Here is a 21,355-nt window from a genome sequence, read left to right on the forward strand (position 1 = left end):
TCTTCAGCTGAATAGTTCTGTGCTTTACGCGAAAAACATGCGAGGCCAAATAAGGAAAAAGTGAAAAGAACACACAATGTGCAAAAGGTTGTGCATTCCAGTTTATTTTATATAAAATTTCCCCTTAATCAAACTCTGATGTACAAATTAAAACTGAGTTTCAACATGCATTACAGAATCCTGCGATGGCAGCAGTGAATTGTCAAAATCCATAGACGATTTAAAAACCCACTCGAGACGCCGGATCCTTCGCCCGCCCGCCCACGCTCGCCCGCTCCCTCCCTCCCTCCCTCCCATTCTGTCTCTCCCGTCACGCCCCCGTTTTAAAACAAAACTTTTTTTGTCCTTAATTTTTTTTTTCCTTTTTTTTTTAAATTTTTTTTTTTTTTTAAACGTTTTCATAAGTCATCGTGATCACGTGGCAGCGGGGACAAACTGTGGGGCTGAACATGGCGCCGTGTGTCGCTTGGCACGGACTGCGTGATGCCACAGAGGGTGAAGAAGAGGAGGAGGAGGAAGAAGAGGAGGAGGAAGAAGAGGAGGAGGGGCGTGCTTAATGCTCTACGAGTGAAGACGAAACGCCGCCGCCGCTTCCCGCCACACATGCAAAGATCGTCACGTCGTGACGTCCAGCGCCGTGTGAGACAGAGGGGACGAGGGGTCCAGGGTGGTGGAGGCCGCAACAGCATCTTCCCTCCGGCCGGTTGGGATGATTTTTTTTCTTCTTTTTTTGCACGCTTACGTCCAAAAAAAAAAGTGGGTCTGTGGCGAAAACGCAAGCAGCGTCGGAAGCGTCGCTACCCTGTCCCACGGGCCTGGACCCTGTTTGAAGAGTGAGGGTTGAATGCGGCGCCGGTCCCTCCCCCTAACCTCCCCCCCCACCCCCCCACTCCATACACACGGAGTCCACAGCCGACAAATACATTCCTACATTCCTTTGTCACAACACACAGAGGACAACTTTGTATCTTTGTGTATCTTTGTGTTTCCCTGTGATAGAATCTGAGCTGCGTGGCGTCGGAGGGGGGAAGTGAGGGAGCCCTGATGGCGTCACCGCAGATGTTCCCTCACCCGCGACAGAGCCGGGGGGGTGGGGGGTGGGGCAGTGAGTGGGCGTGGTGGGTGGGGTGGGTGGCTGGGTGGTGGTGGTGGTGGCCATCGGGAGGTTAAGGCACTTCAAGTCTCCCAATGGTCAGAGCGGTGGAGAGGAGGGGTGGGGGGAGGTGGAGATTGACGGGATGCGCGTCTTGATTTTCCATTTCGTTTTTTTTTTCTTTTCTTTTTAATCGCACGAAGCTCAGAGCTACATTTGGATTTAGCTCCTCTGTGTGTGTGTGTGTGTGTGTGTGTGTGTTTCCGAAGGTACACAACAGCGAAAATAAACAAAGGCAAAAGAGTCGAAAAGAAAAAGACAAACCAAAAGAAAAACCTGATAAAGCAGAGGTAACAGTGAGTCGAAGAAGAAGACCTGTCCTGCGAGGTGAACCAGTGACACGCACCAGCAAGATGCGCTCATAGTGTCTGATCGTTAAGTGCGTGCGCGCGTGCGTGTGTGCGCATGCGTGCGCGTTGCCTTGGCACCGAAAAAATAAAACCTGCTCCTGAGCTCCCTCTCAGTCGGCACTGGTGGCCCACTATCAAGCGATCCGGGCTGTGCCTCCCGGGATCAGCTTCTTGCATAAGGCTTGAGCCACTTCACAGACAGTCGCCGAGTCCAGAGGGGAACAACATGGCAACCCGCAAAAAAAAAACAACACAAAACAGCAATGGCAACGATAAAAAAAAAAAAAAAAAAAAAAAAAAAAAATATCCAGGAGCAGCGCCGAGCCGCCGGGGAAGCGAGGACTAGAACCGCCCCCGGACGCCGTGATCACCGAGGTCAAAGGTCACCGTGGCCCTCTGCCTGCATAAGTGGCACCGAAAACGAAGGAGAAGGAGAAAAAGAAGAAGACTGCATAAGCTGTTAAAAGAAGAGCAGGGCCCGGTGGCGACGCGGCTCTAGAGGAAACGGGCCGGCACCGGCACCGGTGACGCCGCTACCTCACATGGCAGCGGGCCGGACCGGGCCGGACAGGGCTGGGTTCTAAAGTGCATACGTCGTCGTCCCCCCGCCCCCCTCGACAAGTGCTCGTGCGTGCGTGGAGGTGTTCCTGTACAAGTGCATGCCGCACGTGCGCGCGCGCATGTATTTGTGTGTATGAATCGGCCGCTTCCTCTAGAGTGCCGGGGGAGGGAGGGGAGGAGGGGGGGCCCTCCCACCCCGACACTCCCGCAACTCTTAGCATGGCTGTGAAGAAGAGCACAGGAGACTTTAAAATATTATCTTACACGTGGAAATTACAGCTATGAAACAAGGAAAAAAACAAACAAACAAACAAAAAAAAAAAGTCTTTACAAAAAAAAATGAATAATGTCTGTGTAGATAACGTTGGCAAACGAGAGCAAGAAAAATTGTTAAAACACAACCCGAAGCCGTCCTCCCATTTCGCAATCATTCCCAGTGAATGAATGAATAATAAAAAGGATAAACTCAAGTCATCCGTGATTGTGGAAGGTTTTTTTTTCTTTTCTTTTCTTTCTCTCTCTTGTTCTGCACTTCACACCGTAATCAACTCTGCCGCCATCGCCGGCGCCGCTCTGAAAAAGAAGTTGTTTTGCCATTTTTATTCATAGCTCCTTTCGTTGCCGTCGCGACCCGGAGACGAGGCGATCCCATTGGCTCGGCCGCAGAGTCCAGAGTGTCCCGACCAATCAGAGGCATAGGTGCAGCCCTTTTTTTTTTTTCGTGTTTCCCTCTCGGGGCTGCGGACCCCCTGAGCGGCGCCGCCTCTTCCTGGGAGAGGATGAGCAGCTGGTCGCAGGGGAAGGGGCGGGGGGGGGGGGCTAAGGGTCGACGTCCTCCAGGTCGCTCCTGGAATCGCCGAGCATCATGGGAGACTCGGATTCCTGCGAACACGGGGAGTCGAAAAAAAAAAAAGTGATCAGAGTAGTTTGTGATGAATAATACAAAAAAAAAAGTAGCACGCTGAAGCGATTGGAGCCGAGCCGCAGCGGGAGTTCAGGAAAGAATAGCGGCTCTGCTTCAAATCCACTGCTAATAGAATCCGTGGGAGGGGGGGGAAACGACTGCCTTTGCGGCTTTTGACAAAAGCCGACTAACATCCACCACCCTCCTCCCGGATTATTCTGTCTTTTTTTTTTTTTTTTGACAGTGTGAATGGATGGAGCGCGAGTGGCTCCATGCGAGAAAGACAACGGGCCACTTTATATAGAAAGAAAGCCTGCGTGGGCGAAGCCGACGGCCGCTACCTGTCGGAGGCTGCGGTCGGCGTTCTCATTGGCCGGGCTGCCGTCGGAGCCGTTGCTGCTGCCGGACTGCTCCTTCTCATTGAGCAGCGCCGTGGCGTAGGCCAGAGTGTCCTGCAGGGGGAGGGGGGTGGGGAACACAGAGCAGTGAGCACAGGAGAGCGAGAGAAGACAAGAGACAGACGGTGCTCTGTGTGCGATTATGTAGGTCTGCTGGGGGAAGCTGGGTCACATCAAATTGGCACCGTTTTCATCTGTGTGTGTGTGTGTGTGTGTGTGTGTGTGTGTGTGTGTGTGTGTGTGTGTGTGTGTGTGGGCGCGCGCGTACCTGTGCAGAGATTGTACGCTGGAAGGTTTTGTTAGTGGAGGTTTCATTGGAGACGTTGCTCTGCGGAGTCCAGTAATGTTCAGTCATCTGAGAGAAACATGGAGACACAAACCCCCAAAAATTAGCACAGGAGGAAAATAAAGCTCTCAGTTCAGGGATAAAAAAAACAACAAAAACACATTCATCCAGGGTTGTAATTTTAAGACCAATACCTTTTACACACACAAGTCTTGAAGAATGGTTCAATTTATCTATTGGCCTCTGGTTATAAACAATCCTTGTGAAATGTCCTCCTATAAATATTAACAGTGACTGCACTGCCTTTGCACACTGGAAGAGTGAAATGTTTTTTTTCTGAGAACACTGGAGACCCTGGAAGGAGTTTTTCCAAAAGCACTGTTGTGTTTGGAGCCGACCTTCTTTTGCAGCCACTGAACAGCCCAGCTCCAGTGTCCCGACAGGTCCTTGAAGTAATCCTTGGCTGCAGGACATCTGCAAGGAAGAAGGCAGAAAGTAGAGGTGAGATCACACACACACACACACACACACACACACACACACACACACACACACACACACACACACACACACACACACACACACACACACACACACACACACACACACACACACACACACACACACACACTGTATCTATACACGTAATCTGTACATACTTTTGTGCCAGTGTGACCAGGAACTTCACACACTGGTAGCAGCGTCTGCTGTCCACGTTGTTGCTCTGGTGCATCAAAGCTGAGGAGGAGAAATCAATGAAACCGTCCCAAAGAAACAGTGGCATCCAAGTATCCAAGTGGCAGGAAATTTAAAAAACAAAACAAAAACCCATCCATACCCAGAAGTCCTTTTTCCGACTCAAAAGCAAACTTGAGTCTCTGGGACTGCAGCGGATCTTCCATGACCTGGTGAAACAAAAGATTCCTCTGCTGTTAGTGAGGCTGATCGCAGTGACTGGAGTCAACACACAGCTCAACGGATCGGAGACCCACGAGTAACTCCTGCAGCATCTGGAAGATGTTCTTCAGCTCGTGAGGTGGCGCCGTCTCCAGCTGGGTCTGCGACAAAACACCACAGAAAGAACCTAAGAAATCCGTCTCGAGAGCAATCCAGCTCCGATTCTCTCGCTCGGGGTTCAACAGCACACGGCTTCGCTTTCATTTGCACCTTCAACAGTTGCAGCACGCCCAGGGAGAAGGGCTCGTTGCAGAAGGAGCCGCAGGTCGTCATCTCGATGAGGACCGACAGGGGACCCGACAGCTCTCGCATGGCAAACATCACCTGGTGGGCCGAGAACGGAGATTAGACAGGGTTACGGACGCTGGTGGGCGACGGGTCCTGGTGTCAGGTTCACCTCCAGCAGGTACGTCTGCCCCTCCGGGTTGAAGAGAGACGCCAGGATGTCGGCGTGCAGCGGGAGCAGCGTGGAGGACGGGACGTTGCTCGAGCGGAGCGTAAATCCTCCGGGAGCTGCGGAAACAGAGAATCAGAAAAAAATAACAAATAATTAAAAACAAAAACAAAACAGGAGCCCACCTGAATGGATGCTTCTGTTATGCTGTTTTTATATATGTGTGTGTGTGTGTGTGTGTGTGTATATATATATATATATGTATGTATATATATATATATATATATAACTCCTTGGTTGACCTTTCATCTTTATTTGCTCTTTTCTATTTTTATCTATTGTGTTGTCTGAAAAATGTTTTCGACATTCTGTATTTTGTTCAACGTTTTCATGTTTTGTGAACAAAAAAAAAAAAGAAATTGTGAGTTGGCAGGAAAAGCACGACTGTACGTTGTTTGAATGCAAGCGCTGGAATTGAATGCTCTCACAAAATTTACAAATGAAAAACCGTCATTCAGCTTGAGCGCCGTCTCTCACCGTGCGTCCGCTGTGAGCTGAGGTCACATTGCAGCGCGATGAAGGCCAGAGTGCTGTGGAGGTGCAGGAACTCGCGGGCCTGGGCTGAGCTCCAGCGGCGGTTCTGTTGAAACACACCCGACACTTTAGGAACCAAAAAAAAAACAACATTCGGCCTCTCTAAAAACATTGGAAACATTTGAAATGCAAATTGCTTTACCGGATTGTTTTGCCTGTTGGATCCCAGCAGGAAGACGAGCATCCGGCGATAGGCCGAGTGTTTTAACAAGAGCTGGCAGGGGCCGCAACCCTGAACCAAGAAAGACGAGGATTCAAGTTGCAAATCAGCGGACGAAACACCCGAGTGTGCAGCTGTGCGCTGCTCTGCTTCCTTCATTACCCTCTGGGTGAAGTTGCTGAAGAGGCCGAAGTACTGCGCACAGTTCTTGACGTTCTCCGGCACGTCTTTGTCCAGCAGGGACAGCAGGGCGTCCACCAGGTTGTCCAGTCCCGGGTCCTCGAACTGGAGCGCGCTCTCCAGGGTCTTCTCCAGGATGGAGGCCACCACCACCCTCACCTCCCTCACGCTGCACTCCAGCAGACAAACCCTGTGCAGGACGCAGACGACCCACGTCAGGCAGGAAGTCCCAACTGCTCTGAGCGCTCAGTCATATTTTTCCCTTCAATGTTTACATATGCATTTCCATCACAGTTTTGCGTAAAATAAAAGCCCCATTTCTAAAATTTCGACAAAATACAATTGCAATTTGCAGGTGTTCCCATTGAACGGTGTGAAGTGCATGAGCCGTAATTCTCGTAAAATCTTCTCGTAAAATCTTGTCCCGCGAGATGAATGAGAATTACGTTTGCTTTTGTTTGTTTACGTTTGTTTGCTGCCAAGAATGGTTCTTACATTTTTCTGTTTGATTACTTGTAAAAAATATTCTGTCTCCTCCTCCTCCTCCTTCCAATCAGAATGCGGAATTTTCACTTGAAGTGAACTGGTCACGTGACCCTGTACGTCCAATCCGGTGAGGTGTATTGTCAAACAACTTTTGCCATTTCTTTACAGGTGGGTGTTGCTGCGTGAGCGTCTGATGTCTAGCAGCCAATCACGGCCCTGGACCACATGATCACCTCATGCCTCGACACACTGAGCGGTGCGAGCCAACACATTTCTCAGGGTACGTGTTGGTACGTGTTGGTTTTTTTTTTTTGTTAGAAACTACTGTTTGCATTCCACAGCGATGGCCAGGTCAGCCAATCAGAGCGCACGGGGCTGAGAAACGTGCACAAGCGAGGCCTTTCACGCTCCTGCAGGATCGAGCGGAGTTGCGACGGAGAGGTCGACGGGTTCGACGTGCGATCGATCCGCCGCCCAGCGCCTGTATCCCGTGTCCGCCCAGCGGCTATTAAAAGCTCCGCAGTGCTGGAGGACTGACGGAGGGCGCGAGGTCACGGCCAACGTCTGCTGTGTAGGGAGATGCCTCATATCTCCGTCGCGCTACAGTTGGAACATTCTGACGTGAAACCCGAAAATCTGAGCAACACAAAACACAAAACAAAGCCTGCAGACGGGATTAACAAAGAATAAACTTCCCTGGAAAAAGAAACTGAAAAAGCAATAAATGGCACGCGGCCTGCCTGCAGATATGCAGGTGTCTGATTGAATCGTTCTGCATGAGCTGCTCCTGAAAATTGGTTTAGTTCAGTTAAAAATTGGCCTAAAACAAGGTTTGGGTGGGATTTATAGGACAGGAGGCAGCCAATTTAATGACAGGAAGTGTTTTTTTTATTTCCTTATCTGGCAGTATTGGAAATTAGGGGTGTGGGAAAAGAGTCGATTAAAATTCAAATCGCGATTCTCACGTTGCTCAATACAGTATCGATTCTAATTTTCAAAAAAAAAACTATTTTCTTCCCCCCATTCCTGGCAATGTGAAAGTGCCTTCTGGGCTGCCGTAGGTGTTGCGCGACAAGATGATTTTTTTTTTTTTTAAATAAAATAAAAAATAAAAAAATCGTTTCTGAATCGGTTTTGAAACTAATCGTGACCCAAGAATCGATTTTGAATCAAACCGTGAGACACCCAAAGATTCGCAGCCCTATTGGAAATGTTAAGAGAAAGCACAGACCTGGTGATCTCTCGGCCCTCCTGTCCCACCAGGTACTGCACCATCCACTGACACGCCTCTCGGCTCTTGGACAGCAGCACCTCCACCGTGGCCATCCACTCCTCCGTGTCCACGCTGGAAGAGACAACAGATTGCATGCTGGGTAAGACGCTGCTTCTCCCTGTGGAAAGGGGGGGGGGGTGCGTGTTCGCGACGTACCGCAGTTTCTTCTTGGTGTGCAGGTAGGTGTGAAGCAGGAAGTGTACGGCCAGCTGGAGGCTCTCCTTGGCCATGGGCTGGTAGTCTGGGTGCTTCAGCTTAGTCTGTTTACACAAAATAGATGTTGAATTAGGGATATGGAAGACCTTCCCGGGGGAAATCGGTCAGCGGAGGCACGTACTGCGTTGACGGAGGCCAGGGACAGGGTGAAGTTGAAGTAGTCGCTGTTGTAGACGTCTCTGTTCCTCATGAACCTCAGGTTTTCATCCCTCACCATCTAGACGGGGCAGAGACAGAGGGAGACATTAGCTTAATGAGGAACAGCTACATCCAAATCTCAGGAAGTGACAATAAATGGATTAGACATTTACAGAGTTCTACTGTCCTATCAAAAATAAGAAAGAGAGAAAGAAAGAAAGAAAGAGTGCCTTGGACAAAAAAAAGTACAAGTGCAATAGGTGTGCATTAATTATACTATTATACTGCAGTGTCTGTCCATCACTTTCCCTCTTGCCTCATTTCTTGAAACCAAATGCTTTCGCAGGTGTCAGATTCAAAAGTCGCTGGGGCATCTAAAGTTTTTTTTTTTTTATTTGACCTTTGATCCTCTGACACCCACAGCTGTTGCTCTACACCAGGATCTGCAGAAGTCAGCGGCGTGCAAAGGCTGTTGTTGTGCACACACGGGTCGATGGGAACTGCACCGAGTCGCAACCTGCACCCCTCCAAGATCTGACCGTTTGAAAGACGCGTTCGCACTTCACCTGGTAGATGCTGGCCGGCATTTTCTCCACAAAGAGGCCCTTCTTCTCCCCCTTGCGCACCAGGCGGGTGAGGAGGGTGAGGCGGTCGTTGTTGGCCCTGGGGGGGCGGGGAGAAGACTGCGGTGAGACGTCCGGGGAGGACGGAGCAGACCTGGTGGAGGGCACAGCCGGCGATGGGTTATACTGCTGACCGGATACCCCAGCAATACAGAATTCATATGGGTCAGCGGTGCCGCAGGCGAACTCACAGCGTGAGGTCCTCGGCTTCCTGCCTCATGATGCTGACACGACTTTTCTTGGGCAGAACGGGAGAGTTCTGGTCGCTGATCTTCTGGTAGAAGAGCATGTAGGCGTTCCAGTATCTCCGCCGCACGTCGGGATAGGGGTTGGCTGCACGGAGGCAGAGACGCGTTAGACATACGGATTACGCGACGACGCCGGATGCTCGACGCTCTGTTTAGGCGCGTGTCACCCACATTGGTCGTAAACCTTGGGCCGGTACTCTCCGCCGAAGCACTCGTACTCCAGCGTCTCGTCGTTCATGTCAAACTCCTCCACCACGTTGTCGTTGAACTTGTACCACCGACCGCGAGCGCTGCCGCTGTCAAAGAGAGAGCGAGGAGAAAACAATCAGAGGATGACTGAGAGCAGACAGGAGTAGGAGGAGGAGGAGGAGGGGGTTGATCTCAGATGAAAACAAAGATTAAGTGTCCTCCAAGCAGCTCGAGTACATGTCTAATCTCCTGCAGCCTTGAAGAGGAACTTGTTTTGTTTCTCAAACGGGCGTGTGGAGTGAGAGCGGAGCGCCAAATATCAGCTCGATGTCTCTTAAAAATTCTGCTCCATCGGTTGTACAGAAAAAAGAAAAGAAAAGAAAAGAAATTCCTGCCTTCCACAGCCAAACATCTGGAGAAGCTTGCATAAGTGAACTGGGACAGCCAACTCGGTGTGATGTAGCGTTCGTGTGTCGCAATGCGATCCGCTTACGATCTACCAGGAAAGCGAAGGCAGCAGAACTTCTGCTGTAGAGTCACTGCTAATGCACTGGAGGACAGAAGCAGAGAGCAGCACCAGTGGCTGCAGGACGAGTGCAAGAGGGACCACCAAGTGGTTCTGGTGCTTTTAATGCATGAGTTGACTTCACTCATGTTTTCTAACAACAAGGTCGCCTCTAATCAGTCGGTGAACTCTCTAGAAAAGGACCAGAAGAGTCCATCCATCCTTTCCTTCTTTAGCCAAAGTGAAGGACAGGACGCTTCTGGAAATCAGCCCTCTGTGATGTCACAATGGGCACTGATGCCTTTTCAAGAAATAGTGACCACAATCCCAGCCCTGCCCTCTGACACCACCTTGCTTTTGTTTCATTCCAAACATGTGGAAGGTCCAACAAAGCATCAGCTTTAACAAGCCACTGTTTCTTGGAGATTTTGGAGGAGACTGTAAACAGAGGGTTAAAAATGCTATGATTTTTCCTGGAGATCTACAGCTTTTTTTTTCTTTTTACCTTTTTTAATAAATCAATCATGCCGTGGTCTAAATAAGCAGACATTTAATGCCTAGAGGACTAAGGAGGTAACATATGATATATATTTCTAAATAATGATATATCAGTGCTGAGAGTGCGGCTGCTTCACTGCTCCTCCAAAATGTGGAAACTGGTCGAACCTTCAAGCGTAAGGGTCCCAGTGGGGAGCAACATACCGTCTGTCTTTGATGAAGGAATAGTAGTGTCCTGCGTGTGCCTGGCCGCTGTGCACCACCACCCCCACCAGCTCGTAGTTCTCCGAGATGGTGACCTTCTTCCTGGGCGAGCCTCCCGAGGCGCCGTCGCCGCGGCCCTCGCTGCCCTCGGCGCTGCAGTCCTGGCGAGCCATGCCGGCAACGGTGTACGGCTCCATGTTCAGCACCCAGGGGAACTGCGCCCGAGACACAAGGGTGAGGTCAAATAAATAAATAAGGTCGCCGCGGTCACGTCGTGGGTGGAGATTGAGACGGCGGTTCCTACCCGGATCTGCTCGTCGTATTTGATGGAGCGGCCGCTCTCCCAGTCGAAACCGAAGCGCATGAGGTGGATGCAGAGGACGGTGGGCAGGGATTTGATGCAGGTCCTCTTCACTGTGGTTCTCTGGAGACACAAGCGCACGTGATGAGTGTACGGGCCACGCCGGGAGGAGACGGGCGTGCAGGCGACTGTTTGTGTGTGTGTGTGTGCGTGTGCACCTTTTCCTTGCACTTCTCGCAGTAGTAGGCGTTGCTGCCCTCCAGAACTTCTCCCCGGACAAACTGGTCCAATGAGATTTCTAAACTCTGGCACGACGTCACGCCGAGGTTCAGAGCCATGAAGGTTTCCTCGCGCTCGTACCTGTCGGATGGATGCGCAAAGCTATAAGTAAAAAGATATTCTGAAGACAAACAAAGTTTCAGGGATGTGAAATGAATTCAGATGTACTGACCGGTGAGGACAGTCTTTGCAGATCTTCTGGTCGGAAAAGATTCCCTGAAATGTGTTTTTGAAGATCTGCTCTCGACCCATTTTCTGTCCGAGAGGGAGTTGTATCATCAGCGACGACGACAAGCAAAACAAACGAGGGCAAAAAATGTGCAGTGAAGGCAAACTGGCGAGGTGTGAATTACTTTCAGATGCTCGTCAAGCTGGTCCACCAGGCTGGTGAAGAACTCGTAAGCGTCCTGCTGTTCTCTGACGTACAGCTCCTTGTTCCACATCTTGAAAATCTGCAACACGAGAGATTTGAACACATTCGCACACAACAACATCCGCACTTAGTGATCAAAACACACGATGAGGGTGAAAAAAAAAATCCTTCTCTCTTGTAGTGCCAACACTCTGTTACCTTCCAAAAGTTCTCAGGCACGTAGTACTGCAGTTTGCTCTCCATCAGATGACCAAACAGCGACTGGACCTGATAGAAGACGCTCTCATCTGGCTGGTCAGTGTCGTCCTCGATGGACAGGAAAGCCTGAGAAACACACACGGCGCAAACTCAATGCCGGGGCACGTGCGGCTGTCTGGACTGGAGCGGCCTCTAGTGACAGCAGCAGGTAAACACACAACGCGGACGTACCTCGGGGAGGCCGGGCTGCATGTAGAGCTGCTGAAACACGGCGTTCATGTAGCAGGTGGCCCCGCCGTTCTTCAGCCCAACGAACCCTGAGACTGAGCGGCTCTCGACGGGGGGGAGATACTGCAGCGGGGGAACAGAGGTCAGAGTTCACGGCTAAATGCTTGTAGTGAGTCCTTAGGGTGGGAATCGCTAGGTACTTGACGATTCAATTCGATTCTGATTGAGAGGGCTACGATGCAATTAATCGCGAATCGCGATTTATCACGATTCATATACATATATGTGTCCAAAGCTTGCAACATAGCGCGGAACACATGAGTTGCAGCTTCATTCAAATTTTTGATTTTTAAAATTTGTGAATCGATTCTTAATTGGCAATGTCATAATCCTGATTAATCTAAGAATCAATTTTTTTCCCACCCCTAGTGACTTCTAAAGGTGGTGCCAAAAAGAAAGGAAAAGAAAGCTGAGTGGTCTTACGTCGAACTCCTTGCAGAGCGACGGGTCAGGCTGGTGGTGCATGGACATGAGCTCCTTGGTGATGAGTCGGAGGTTCGACAGCGAGCTGTCCGCCAGCATCACCAGCACCTCGTAGGCTGCCAGCCTGCTGCTTGCCGTGCTGCACCTGATCGGAGTCACGGCCCATGACGGACAGTTAGTCTGAGCATTTGTCTTTATTTCTACTTCACTTTATCTGTGAAAGACGGAAGAAAGGAAGTCATACTTGGGGTGAAAGTCGTGGCTGGGGGCCGGAGAGGGCGTGGGGTTGGAGCTGTTGATGATGATGCGGGAGGCCCGAAACAGGAAGTCGTCCAGCAGCTGCTGGATCAGCGACGGACCTGGAGGGAAAGAGTCGCATCTCCTGAATCACACTTTGATCTTCTCGCCGCCTGAAACTCACTCCAGCGGCCGGCAGAGAGCCGCACTCGCTCACCCAGGTGCTCCTTCTCGCTGCCGCACAGCGACAGCAGGGTCTTGATGAGGCGCAGGTGTCCGGCCAGGAGGATGTTGTCCGCCTTGCTGGTCTCCATCTCGGAGGTCCAGCTGGGCTCAAAGTTGTCCAGCCAGGAGATCTCGTCCTCCAGCATGGTGGCCGCACTCACTTTGATCACCTCCATCTCGGAGGCTGGAGGAGAAGGCAGCAGAACAGTTAGTTTCAGGGAGGCCGCTCAATCAGTCAAGTCAGGGCTCAAATTTGGCTTTTTAAAGTATTGAGAAAAGCAAGCAAAAAAACTAAGGCTGTCGAAGTTAACGCATTAATAACGAGTTAATAACACGTTAACAAATTAACGCAAACTCTTTTTAAACGGCACTAATTTTTTTTAACCCGTGTTGAACGCCTGGTTCACACCGGCCATGGAAGTGGCACAAATAGCCACGGATCGGAGCGCGCTTCCTTTCGCCACCCTTGTTAACCAATGGCGTCATTCGTGCCAAACTCGAAACAGCACGCATCTCTGCGGCCGGCTTGTGCCGCGCAGCGCTCGTTTCAGCATCTGGTCTATTTTGTACATGAGCCATGAGCGATCCGCGTCAAGCTGGACAGGAAGTCACTCAAAGAACCACGAGAGAATTCGGTTCATTTTCAAAATAAAATACTGAGATTGACAAATGTGATCATGGCTTGAGAATGAGCTTTTTTTCTTAAGAGAGTATTTGGACATTATAAGAATGTAATTGTTTTGGAATGTTCCAATGAAAATAAAAATATAATATTTCCATAAAGGAATTATTATTGTCCTCTCCAAACTTTCCTACAGTATAAGAAACACAATAAATATTGTTAAGTTACATATAGTGCAAGGTAAAAAATTACTTTGCGATTAATCGCAAGTTAACTCAGGACAATCACGATTAATCGCGATTAAAGATTTTAATCGTCTGACAGCCAAAAAATAAAAATAAATAAATAAATAAATAAATAATAATAACTCTGTCAACTCACTGGTGAGGTCATCCAGGAGCTGACATCTGAGGTCAAAGTATTCCGTGCACTGAGACAGGAACCTGAACAAGGACAAAAACAACATCATCAAAATTCCAGCTGCCGCTTTTCGGTCACGTGCAACTTTAATGTCGTGCTGGCAGAAAATTACCTCTGGTTGATGCCCCTCATCACCGACGTGGGGCTCCACAGCGGGAGCTGTGCAGTGAGGATGGCCGACAGGAGGAACAAGTTGGGTTTCTGCACGTCGGGGAAGGCCGAGGTGTCGGACTGGCTGAGGGTGTACAGCTGATCGCAAGCGACGCGGCGAATCTGGCAGACAACAGGGGCGACGAGGGAGAGAGGAAACGATCAGATCAGCACCATCGTGACGTGAAGGAACATTTGCGACTGTGAAGCGAAACGATGTTAAGCACCTCTGCACTGGGGGATCCCAGCAAGACATCGATGATGAAGTCGCTGACTGATGGAAGATTGTAAAAAGAACCTGAAAGAAAAAAATAAAAGAATATTAAATGATGGTTTTGGCAAGATCCAACCAACACATGACACCACATGCTGTGCATGTTTCTTACTGAGCTGCTGAGAGCGTAACTGCAGGCAGGTGACCAGCAGGGACAAGGCCTCTCGAGCGATGATGGCATCTTTGAGCGACACACTTTGCTGCCTGACACATATCCCAGCATGCAACGCTGTCGGGGTGGACTCGCCCTCGCTGCTGGAGCTACAGTTACTTCCTGCAAGACAAAAAAATAAATAAGTTAAAAAAAAAAATCAACCAAAATCTGGGTTTTATTTTCGCTTTGTTAACTTTTGTTTTGATGCAGCAGGAATTCCTGCTTAGGAATGAAGACGTGCCGGATGATCAGGGCAGGAAAAATGCTTTCACGCCTGGTTAGGCTGTGAAAAGCAACAATAAAGTGAAGGTGCGCTTTCTGTGTCACCTGTGCTGCTGACTCGGGTGCGAACTCCCTGGGGCAGGAGGGACCCGTGGGTCTCCATGATTGGCTGAGGGCTGCCGACCAGATCCAAGCGGCCTGCAGCAGCCGCCCAGGTCAGCCGCATGAAGCAGGCCACGGTGGAGGTGAAGTCGCCCACCTCCATGGTCTGAAAACAACAACAAAAGATGATTATTTGTTAAGCTAAATTCTGACTGCTCTGTCACACAGACTTTCAACAGTGTTTTGTCCAAAATACCTGAATGGCCACGCGAGCGGCAGGGATGATCTCCTCCACTCTGATGGAGGAGCGCTCCGACAGAGACATCTGCCTGTAGGTGGACTTCTCCGGGGTTCCGCACAGGGACAGCTGCCGCCCTGCTCGCCCGGCGTTGCGAAACGGACGGGACGACAGCGAATCGCCGTCCCTGATAACGTCATCGTCCAGCGACGCCGGCATGCTCTGACCGACCAGGAGAAACCTGCAGGCACGGAGCACAAGGAGTTAGAGGACGAAGCTGGAGGAGGAGGAGGAGGAACCCAGTGGCTGTGTTTGGAGGAGGGTTTTTAAATTTTAAATCACCTGGCCAACTGAAGACAGATGGAGTAGACTCCTTGTCTGGTCTCATAGTCCACCTCTGATGGAATGGAGTCTCTCTGCATGACATTCACCACCAGGCTGTGCAGAAAACACACAGACTTGACAGTCAGAACTGAAGCTTTGTCTATATCAAATCTCAGCATCTGCAGCGAGTCCGTTCTTCCCATTACCTGAGGCCTCCTGCTCGGAGGAAGTTCTCGCAGAAGGACTTGCTGCTGGTTTTTGCCATTTCGTCGTCGGACGTGGGCATGAGCTTCGAACTCAACACCTTGCGGACGCAGAGAGGAGCAGCAAAATCAGATCTGATGGTTTACCGAAAAGTTTGGGACATTTGACATGGGCGTGTTTTCTCGTCCTACCTCCAGGTTGTACAGCACCCTGAAGGTGGACATGCCGGGGGCCGATGACCTGAAGAGGGACTCCAGGATGGATGCAGCGCTGGGCTGGTGCTGCTGCTTGGAGCTGAGGGATGGCGAGCGGGAGCCCGTGGCCTGGAACAGCGTTTTCTGCAGGAGACACAAGCAGAAGCAGTTAAGCACCAAAACAGAGACAACGACAGCTCGGATGCTTAGTGGTGGAAACTGCATCTACCTGGTGGCTCCACACGCTGGATTCTTTGGGAACAAAATTGTCAAGAGCATCTTGCACTTCAGGATCAGTTGGAATGAGCAGCAGCAGGTTCCTCACGCGGAGTGTGATCCTGGAGGGTTAAGGAGGAACAGAAAGAACAGGGTGAAGCGCATTCGCAGGTTTCCCCCAGGATGCAACATCCCCTTTGGGCTGAACGTTTACCTGCATTCGTCTAGGTTAGCCAGCTGGTAGAGCATCTCAAACACGTTGCACACCAGAGCCATGACCACACCGGGCAGAGATTTCTCCTGGGAAACACAAGGAGTGTCAGAGCTGCTGTTGGCACAAGTCTTCAGAACTTTGATGAAGGTCCTACATTAAACCCGCTTTGGAAATCTCATTTTCAAACTGGAAGCCAGTGGGGGAGTCGCAACAACCTATAGATGTCAAGAATCCAGTATATTTAGCCCTCTGTTTAGGGCACATGCAGAAAACATGGCAACGGTGAGGTGGTTTAAGGTGGAAGAGCAAACATCTGGCTGTGGACGTAGGTACCCATGAGGCGGGATCAGGACCCTTTGTGATGTCACATGGGGCCAATGTTAAAGCTCAAAAAGAAGAAAAAGGCAGCTTGCTCTCGTTTTGCCTCAAGTCCTCCAAGTGATTCATTGCAAATTGTTCAGGAAACAAGGGAATTTCTGCATTATGTGGGACTTTTGCCGTGATGTCTGAACTGGTACCTGCTCCAAGGCGTAGGCTGAGTTGAAGACGGCCGAGCTGGAGCTGCTGGAGGCGGAGGCCGACGACTCGGAGCTGCCGGAGGGAGTGCCGGTACCCGAGCTCTTCACCGTGAGACTCTGCTCGTCGCTGAAGCCCAGCTGGGAGAGCAGCTTCTGGTCTCGATTCATGGTCAGCTAGTGCACGGTGAGGGAGCAGCGAGGGGATGAGGTCAGAGGAAAAAAAGAGGAGAAAACACAAACAAACGACAAGAACAACAGGGATGGGATCAAAGTTGTGCAAAAGCTGTGTTTCGTGTTTCGAACGGCATCGTTCCAAGATTAAATTGCTGTGAATCATTTGCCCACGGGCTGCAGGGGAAACACACGGGTGTTGGAGGGGAAATCCTTTGATCAGGAGGGTATAAAAAGGTGCAAATGCTTTTAGCGTAAAAGTAAAAAAACTAAATACAAAGGGAGCAATAAAACTGTAAAAGTCATTTGGATACGAACAAAACAAAAGACCTACCACGCTGTCATTGGCAAAGATCTGGACATTATCCACCGGGCAGCTCAAGTGCTCGGAAATCTTCCACCGGATGCTTCCTATCGTGTCATTACTGTGGGTCTGCAGGACACACACACACACACACACACACACACACACACACACACACACACACACACACACACACACACACACACACACACACACACACACACACACACACACACACACACACACACACACACACACACACACGAGAACAGAAAGTTACCATTGTCTTAAATCCAACACAAGCAAAAGTCTTTTACAGGCCTCATTAGGCCTTGCGGTACCTCTAAGGTAAAAGTGTCTTTGGTTGACTCATAGGTGATGTGAAGAGTAACAGGGTGTCCGTTCGTGAGGTAGAATGGTGCGAGGAACCGAATACAGGTCCTAAAAATACAAATGGCATTGTTAGAAAAGCATGAGAAAGCGTCCTGCACCATGCACCATTACTACACCATCCCTCTGTGGTAGAACAGTGTCTACAGGTGTGTGTGTGAGGCGGACTCTACCTCTATAGTGATCACGTAGCGTTCAGCCAATAGCAGCAGTCTCTCGATTATCACCAGCTTAGTTGATCTGGGAAACACAAAGAGGTTGTTCTTGAGGTTTTCATTTAAATATACATTAAGTGCGTGTTTGCTTTTAGGTGAATGAGACAAAAATAAATAAATACATTTTTAAATTATTTTTTTTTTAAATAACTGAAACTCTGCTCTTACCCAAACCCCCCTCTGTACCTGGATGGCGATTGTACAGACGTGGCCACGGTCGGCATGGCGGTGGCCGTCAGCATCTTGGTTGCCTTGGTAACAGCATGTGTCAGAGTGGGCCCGCCCAGAGCCGAGCTGGCGGCCTGAGAAACAAAGCAGCTGTCAGACGCTGCACAAGTTGCAGAAGGGAAGCGGGGGCGCGGGGGGCTTCTCCTGGCGTTCCTGACACTCACCTCAAGTCGCTTATAACAATCGGCAATAAACTTCTTGTGCAAAGAGACAGAATCCTGTAAGAGAGGTGAGTGGATACACATGGAGTCAAACCAAACACAAGTGCGGTGCAATATTAAAGCATCATTGTGTAGTTTTTCTACTTTAAAATGATGGTTTTCACAATCCACAGACTTGTGGTCTTGTACAGGATTTTTCATCTGCCTCAGTTTTACAGCAACACTTCACACAGCAGCATTAAGACCTCTTGCCTGCCAATTACAAGGTGGCCAGCTCACTAGAGACCAAAGAAGATGTTGCTTGAGGGTAAAAAGAGAATCTTTTCAAGAGGACACTGGGAAGGCAGCAAAGGTTACATAGTCCTGCACCAGGCCAGCTAGTTAAGCTGCATCTACAGCAGGCGAGCCAGTAATAAATTGATAATAACAATACCTTGTGATAACAATAAAAATTATGTTTAAACTTTCCTTTTAAGATAGAAAAAATAATACACTGCGGTGAACTGACCTTCTTCATCTTGGGATTGAGGTTAGTGTAGCTATAAGTGATTATTAGCTGAATTGCTTCATTGGCTATTTCTTCATCGGGGCTCTCCATGGCGATGCGCCAGATGAAATCCATTCCCGTCAGGTCCAGGCGCTCCACACACTGAAAGATGGCAGACCGGATCGGAAAATCAAAACCAAAAATGTTATTCAATTCCCCAAGGACCCTCGGCAGTAAATCACCGATCAAAAATAGAATGTCAGTGAACACTTGGAGCGGTGACTGACCAGCTGTGTTCCCTGGCGCTTCAGGCGATGGTCGCAGAGGTTAACGTTCTCGAAGAAGGTCTTGAACAAATTGAAACCTGACGGCATGAAAGAAGCCAACTTTAGCTGATTCGGAAAAGCGTTGCGTAAACCCCCCCCCCAAAAAAACAAAAAAAAAAAACACGCAGTAAATCTCACCGTTCATGGTGATCTCGTAAGGCTCCAATTTCAGAATCTTCTCCTTGAAGAGTTGCTGCTGAACATCACTCTCGAGGTCATGCTGTCCTTTGGTGAACCACTCGAAACACATCTGAACGTGTAAATGCAGAAGGTTGATCCCTTGTTATAAGGAACATGCACTAAAGTGTCAAACTCAAACACAGAGTGGGGCCAAAAATTAACTAAAATCTTCCTCCAGATAGAACAATGAACCTATTTATATGGACCATAACAAGTTGTTCTTCCACCTGAATATGGAACAAGCAAAGCTTAACACTATACTTTGCTTTGAACTCAATATTGCATACACGTAAAATTGGATTGCGTGTCTCTTTTTCATTTATAGACTTCTGATTTAAGTTTCAACAGTAACCCTTTTCCACGGGCTGAGAATAAATGTAAAAATAACAACAATAAAAAAAATGTACAAAGAAACAGCACTGTCTTCCTATCGCTCCTTTGCCTTGTGGAAACTTTGAACATATGACCAGACATCCTTGGAAAACTGCTGGTAGTCACATGTAAACATCAAGAGATGAGGGTTGTCTTTTTTTTTTTTTTGCGTTGTCTTGTTTTCATACCTCACGGTCCAGTTCGCAGACATCAGGCCCCGACACCAGACACTCCCAGAGCTCCTTGGCCCTGTTCCAGACCAGATAGAGGCTGGCCTCCTGCAGGAAGAAGGCCAGGAACCGCAGGTGGCTGTCCAGATACTGGAGCACAACAATCAGAGACAGAGATGGTGTTCATTCAGTGTTCAGCCCTTAACATGCTGCATAGAACATAGTTAAAGGTCCCATTTAATACAAAATCCCTTTTACACTCTAGTGTTTATTTGATTGTGACAGCCTGCTCTCCACTGGAGTCTAAGATATAAAGAAGATCTAAAATGGGAATTTACATGTAGACGCCAAGATGTCACGTAGTAATTGTAAGAAAACAAGAGATATGATTCAACAGATACAGCGTTCATACGCTCTGTCTGTTCTCATGCCAACCTCCTGGTAGGTGTATCGTCCGTCAACCACAGTGGAGCCCGACAGGTTGTTGTTCCCCCCAGCGGTGACGGCCAGTCGGTGGCAGCACACCAGCGATCCTGTGATCAGCTTGACGATCTCAAAGTTCTTCTTCAGGTCCTGGATGATGCTCTTTTGCGGCGAATGGAAAAAAGGGTTTTTACTCCTTGTGTTCATATGACTATTATTGTTTTAAATCGCGCCCGCTTTGCTCACCTTGTCCTGCTTTTGATAGGTCTGCTTGATGAAGGAGCGGGTGATCTCGTGGAGCTGACGGAGAGCAGGAACAACCCAGACGGCCTGCGCGCTGCTCTGCTGGGAGGCCTGCGAAAACACACGTCCACACCGCATAATTCCATGAATTAAAAAATTACACACACACACACACACACACACACACACACACACACACACACACACACACACACACACACACACACACACACACACACACACACACACACACACACACACACACACACACACCTGGTGGGGAGGGGGGCAGGGGGGAGGAGGAGGCGCGTAAGCAGGCAACAATCATCTCTTTCCTAATCGCATTGTATCATTGCAGGATCCTTGTTTTTTTTCTTTTCTTCCAGCGAATAAAAAGAAAACAAAATCAAAGCCAGGGATAAACAACATCTGAAGAGCCAAACGAAGCCAAATTTCAAAATTTTCCCGGTCATAAAATTCCAAATCATTTATAAAAGAGTATATCCGTCAGGTATATGCAAATACGTACCCGAGGCTGTGATTAGATTGCTTTGCAAGGGTAGTTATGCCAAGACTTCCACCAAAGCTGACCACTTAACCAGCAGCAATGTCAAAAATAACTAAAAATCACTCATCTTATAGCACCAACTATCACCCAGAGCAAAAAATCAACACCGCTGTGCATTTGCCAGTCAGTGCCGAAGCCCTCAGTGAGGCAAGCAGTTGATTAGCACGTCTGGTTTTACAACCTCAATCAAGTGTGAAATCATCAACCTGTGACCAACAACAACGACAAGAAAAAAACCCCTTGGTGGTCAAGCCCTCCTTCATGATTGGTTTGCAGGTGTGAAGCATAAAGATCAGACACAGACTGATGACGAGTGGAGCCCAACGTCCGGCCGACTTCTTCTCTTACTTTGCTCATAGCGTTAGCTTTCTTCTTGCCCCAAGAGCCCGTAAAAAATGAGCTCTGAGCGTCGCTGCCTTTACTGTCCTCCTGAGAGTGATTCTGGAAAAATATGTTGTTGTTTTTTTTATTTGAAAATAGGACAACTTGGATGCAAATTACTCACATGAGGGCTGTGAAGCGGAGAAGAAAAGCGAATGTTTTTTGGATTTAGACACAGATCGATCTTTTATCGTCGTAAAATTATTTTTAGATGCAGTCTTAAACTTTGCTGACTTCATCGGT

General features: G+C 49.1%; 1 protein-coding gene and 1 long non-coding RNA gene across 2 annotated transcripts in view; both read right to left on the reverse strand.

The window, feature by feature from the left end:
• Positions 1 to 86: 86 nt before the first annotated feature.
• The window catches only part of usp24 (ubiquitin specific peptidase 24), a 30,713-nt gene continuing 9,444 nt past the window's right edge, over positions 87 to 21,355 (reverse strand). The window contains 53 exon segments of the mRNA XM_076039557.1: positions 87 to 2,946; positions 3,310 to 3,420; positions 3,635 to 3,721; positions 4,051 to 4,126; positions 4,312 to 4,390; positions 4,491 to 4,557; positions 4,645 to 4,710; positions 4,820 to 4,933; positions 5,007 to 5,122; positions 5,541 to 5,643; positions 5,740 to 5,829; positions 5,920 to 6,127; positions 7,655 to 7,768; positions 7,853 to 7,956; positions 8,034 to 8,129; positions 8,617 to 8,767; positions 8,865 to 9,006; positions 9,093 to 9,217; positions 10,318 to 10,532; positions 10,622 to 10,741; positions 10,837 to 10,978; positions 11,070 to 11,152; positions 11,251 to 11,349; positions 11,469 to 11,594; positions 11,700 to 11,819; positions 12,180 to 12,324; positions 12,424 to 12,538; positions 12,634 to 12,825; positions 13,645 to 13,706; positions 13,796 to 13,956; positions 14,061 to 14,131; positions 14,220 to 14,381; positions 14,589 to 14,751; positions 14,842 to 15,064; positions 15,166 to 15,261; positions 15,354 to 15,451; positions 15,543 to 15,689; positions 15,775 to 15,883; positions 15,976 to 16,061; positions 16,494 to 16,667; positions 16,999 to 17,097; positions 17,310 to 17,373; positions 17,375 to 17,409; positions 17,532 to 17,598; positions 17,760 to 17,875; positions 17,966 to 18,019; positions 18,471 to 18,611; positions 18,737 to 18,813; positions 18,914 to 19,025; positions 19,516 to 19,647; positions 19,933 to 20,082; positions 20,167 to 20,274; positions 21,080 to 21,172. Coding sequence (XP_075895672.1) covers positions 2,884 to 2,946; positions 3,310 to 3,420; positions 3,635 to 3,721; positions 4,051 to 4,126; positions 4,312 to 4,390; positions 4,491 to 4,557; positions 4,645 to 4,710; positions 4,820 to 4,933; positions 5,007 to 5,122; positions 5,541 to 5,643; positions 5,740 to 5,829; positions 5,920 to 6,127; positions 7,655 to 7,768; positions 7,853 to 7,956; positions 8,034 to 8,129; positions 8,617 to 8,767; positions 8,865 to 9,006; positions 9,093 to 9,217; positions 10,318 to 10,532; positions 10,622 to 10,741; positions 10,837 to 10,978; positions 11,070 to 11,152; positions 11,251 to 11,349; positions 11,469 to 11,594; positions 11,700 to 11,819; positions 12,180 to 12,324; positions 12,424 to 12,538; positions 12,634 to 12,825; positions 13,645 to 13,706; positions 13,796 to 13,956; positions 14,061 to 14,131; positions 14,220 to 14,381; positions 14,589 to 14,751; positions 14,842 to 15,064; positions 15,166 to 15,261; positions 15,354 to 15,451; positions 15,543 to 15,689; positions 15,775 to 15,883; positions 15,976 to 16,061; positions 16,494 to 16,667; positions 16,999 to 17,097; positions 17,310 to 17,373; positions 17,375 to 17,409; positions 17,532 to 17,598; positions 17,760 to 17,875; positions 17,966 to 18,019; positions 18,471 to 18,611; positions 18,737 to 18,813; positions 18,914 to 19,025; positions 19,516 to 19,647; positions 19,933 to 20,082; positions 20,167 to 20,274; positions 21,080 to 21,172 — 6,069 coding nt within the window. The 3' untranslated portion in view covers positions 87 to 2,883.
• LOC142897322 (uncharacterized) lies at positions 9,249 to 10,181 on the reverse strand. The gene is made up of 3 exons (XR_012928444.1): positions 9,871 to 10,181; positions 9,472 to 9,803; positions 9,249 to 9,441 (listed from the first exon to the last, which is right to left on the reverse strand). It is a non-coding gene; the product is annotated as an uncharacterized LOC142897322 (long non-coding RNA).

The sequence above is a fragment of the Nelusetta ayraudi genome, unplaced genomic scaffold (genome assembly GCF_046127955.1).
Source record: "Nelusetta ayraudi isolate G7.1 ecotype Tasmania unplaced genomic scaffold, CSIRO-AGI_Nayr_v1 ptg000059l, whole genome shotgun sequence".
Lineage (NCBI taxonomy): Eukaryota > Metazoa > Chordata > Actinopteri > Tetraodontiformes > Monacanthidae > Nelusetta > Nelusetta ayraudi.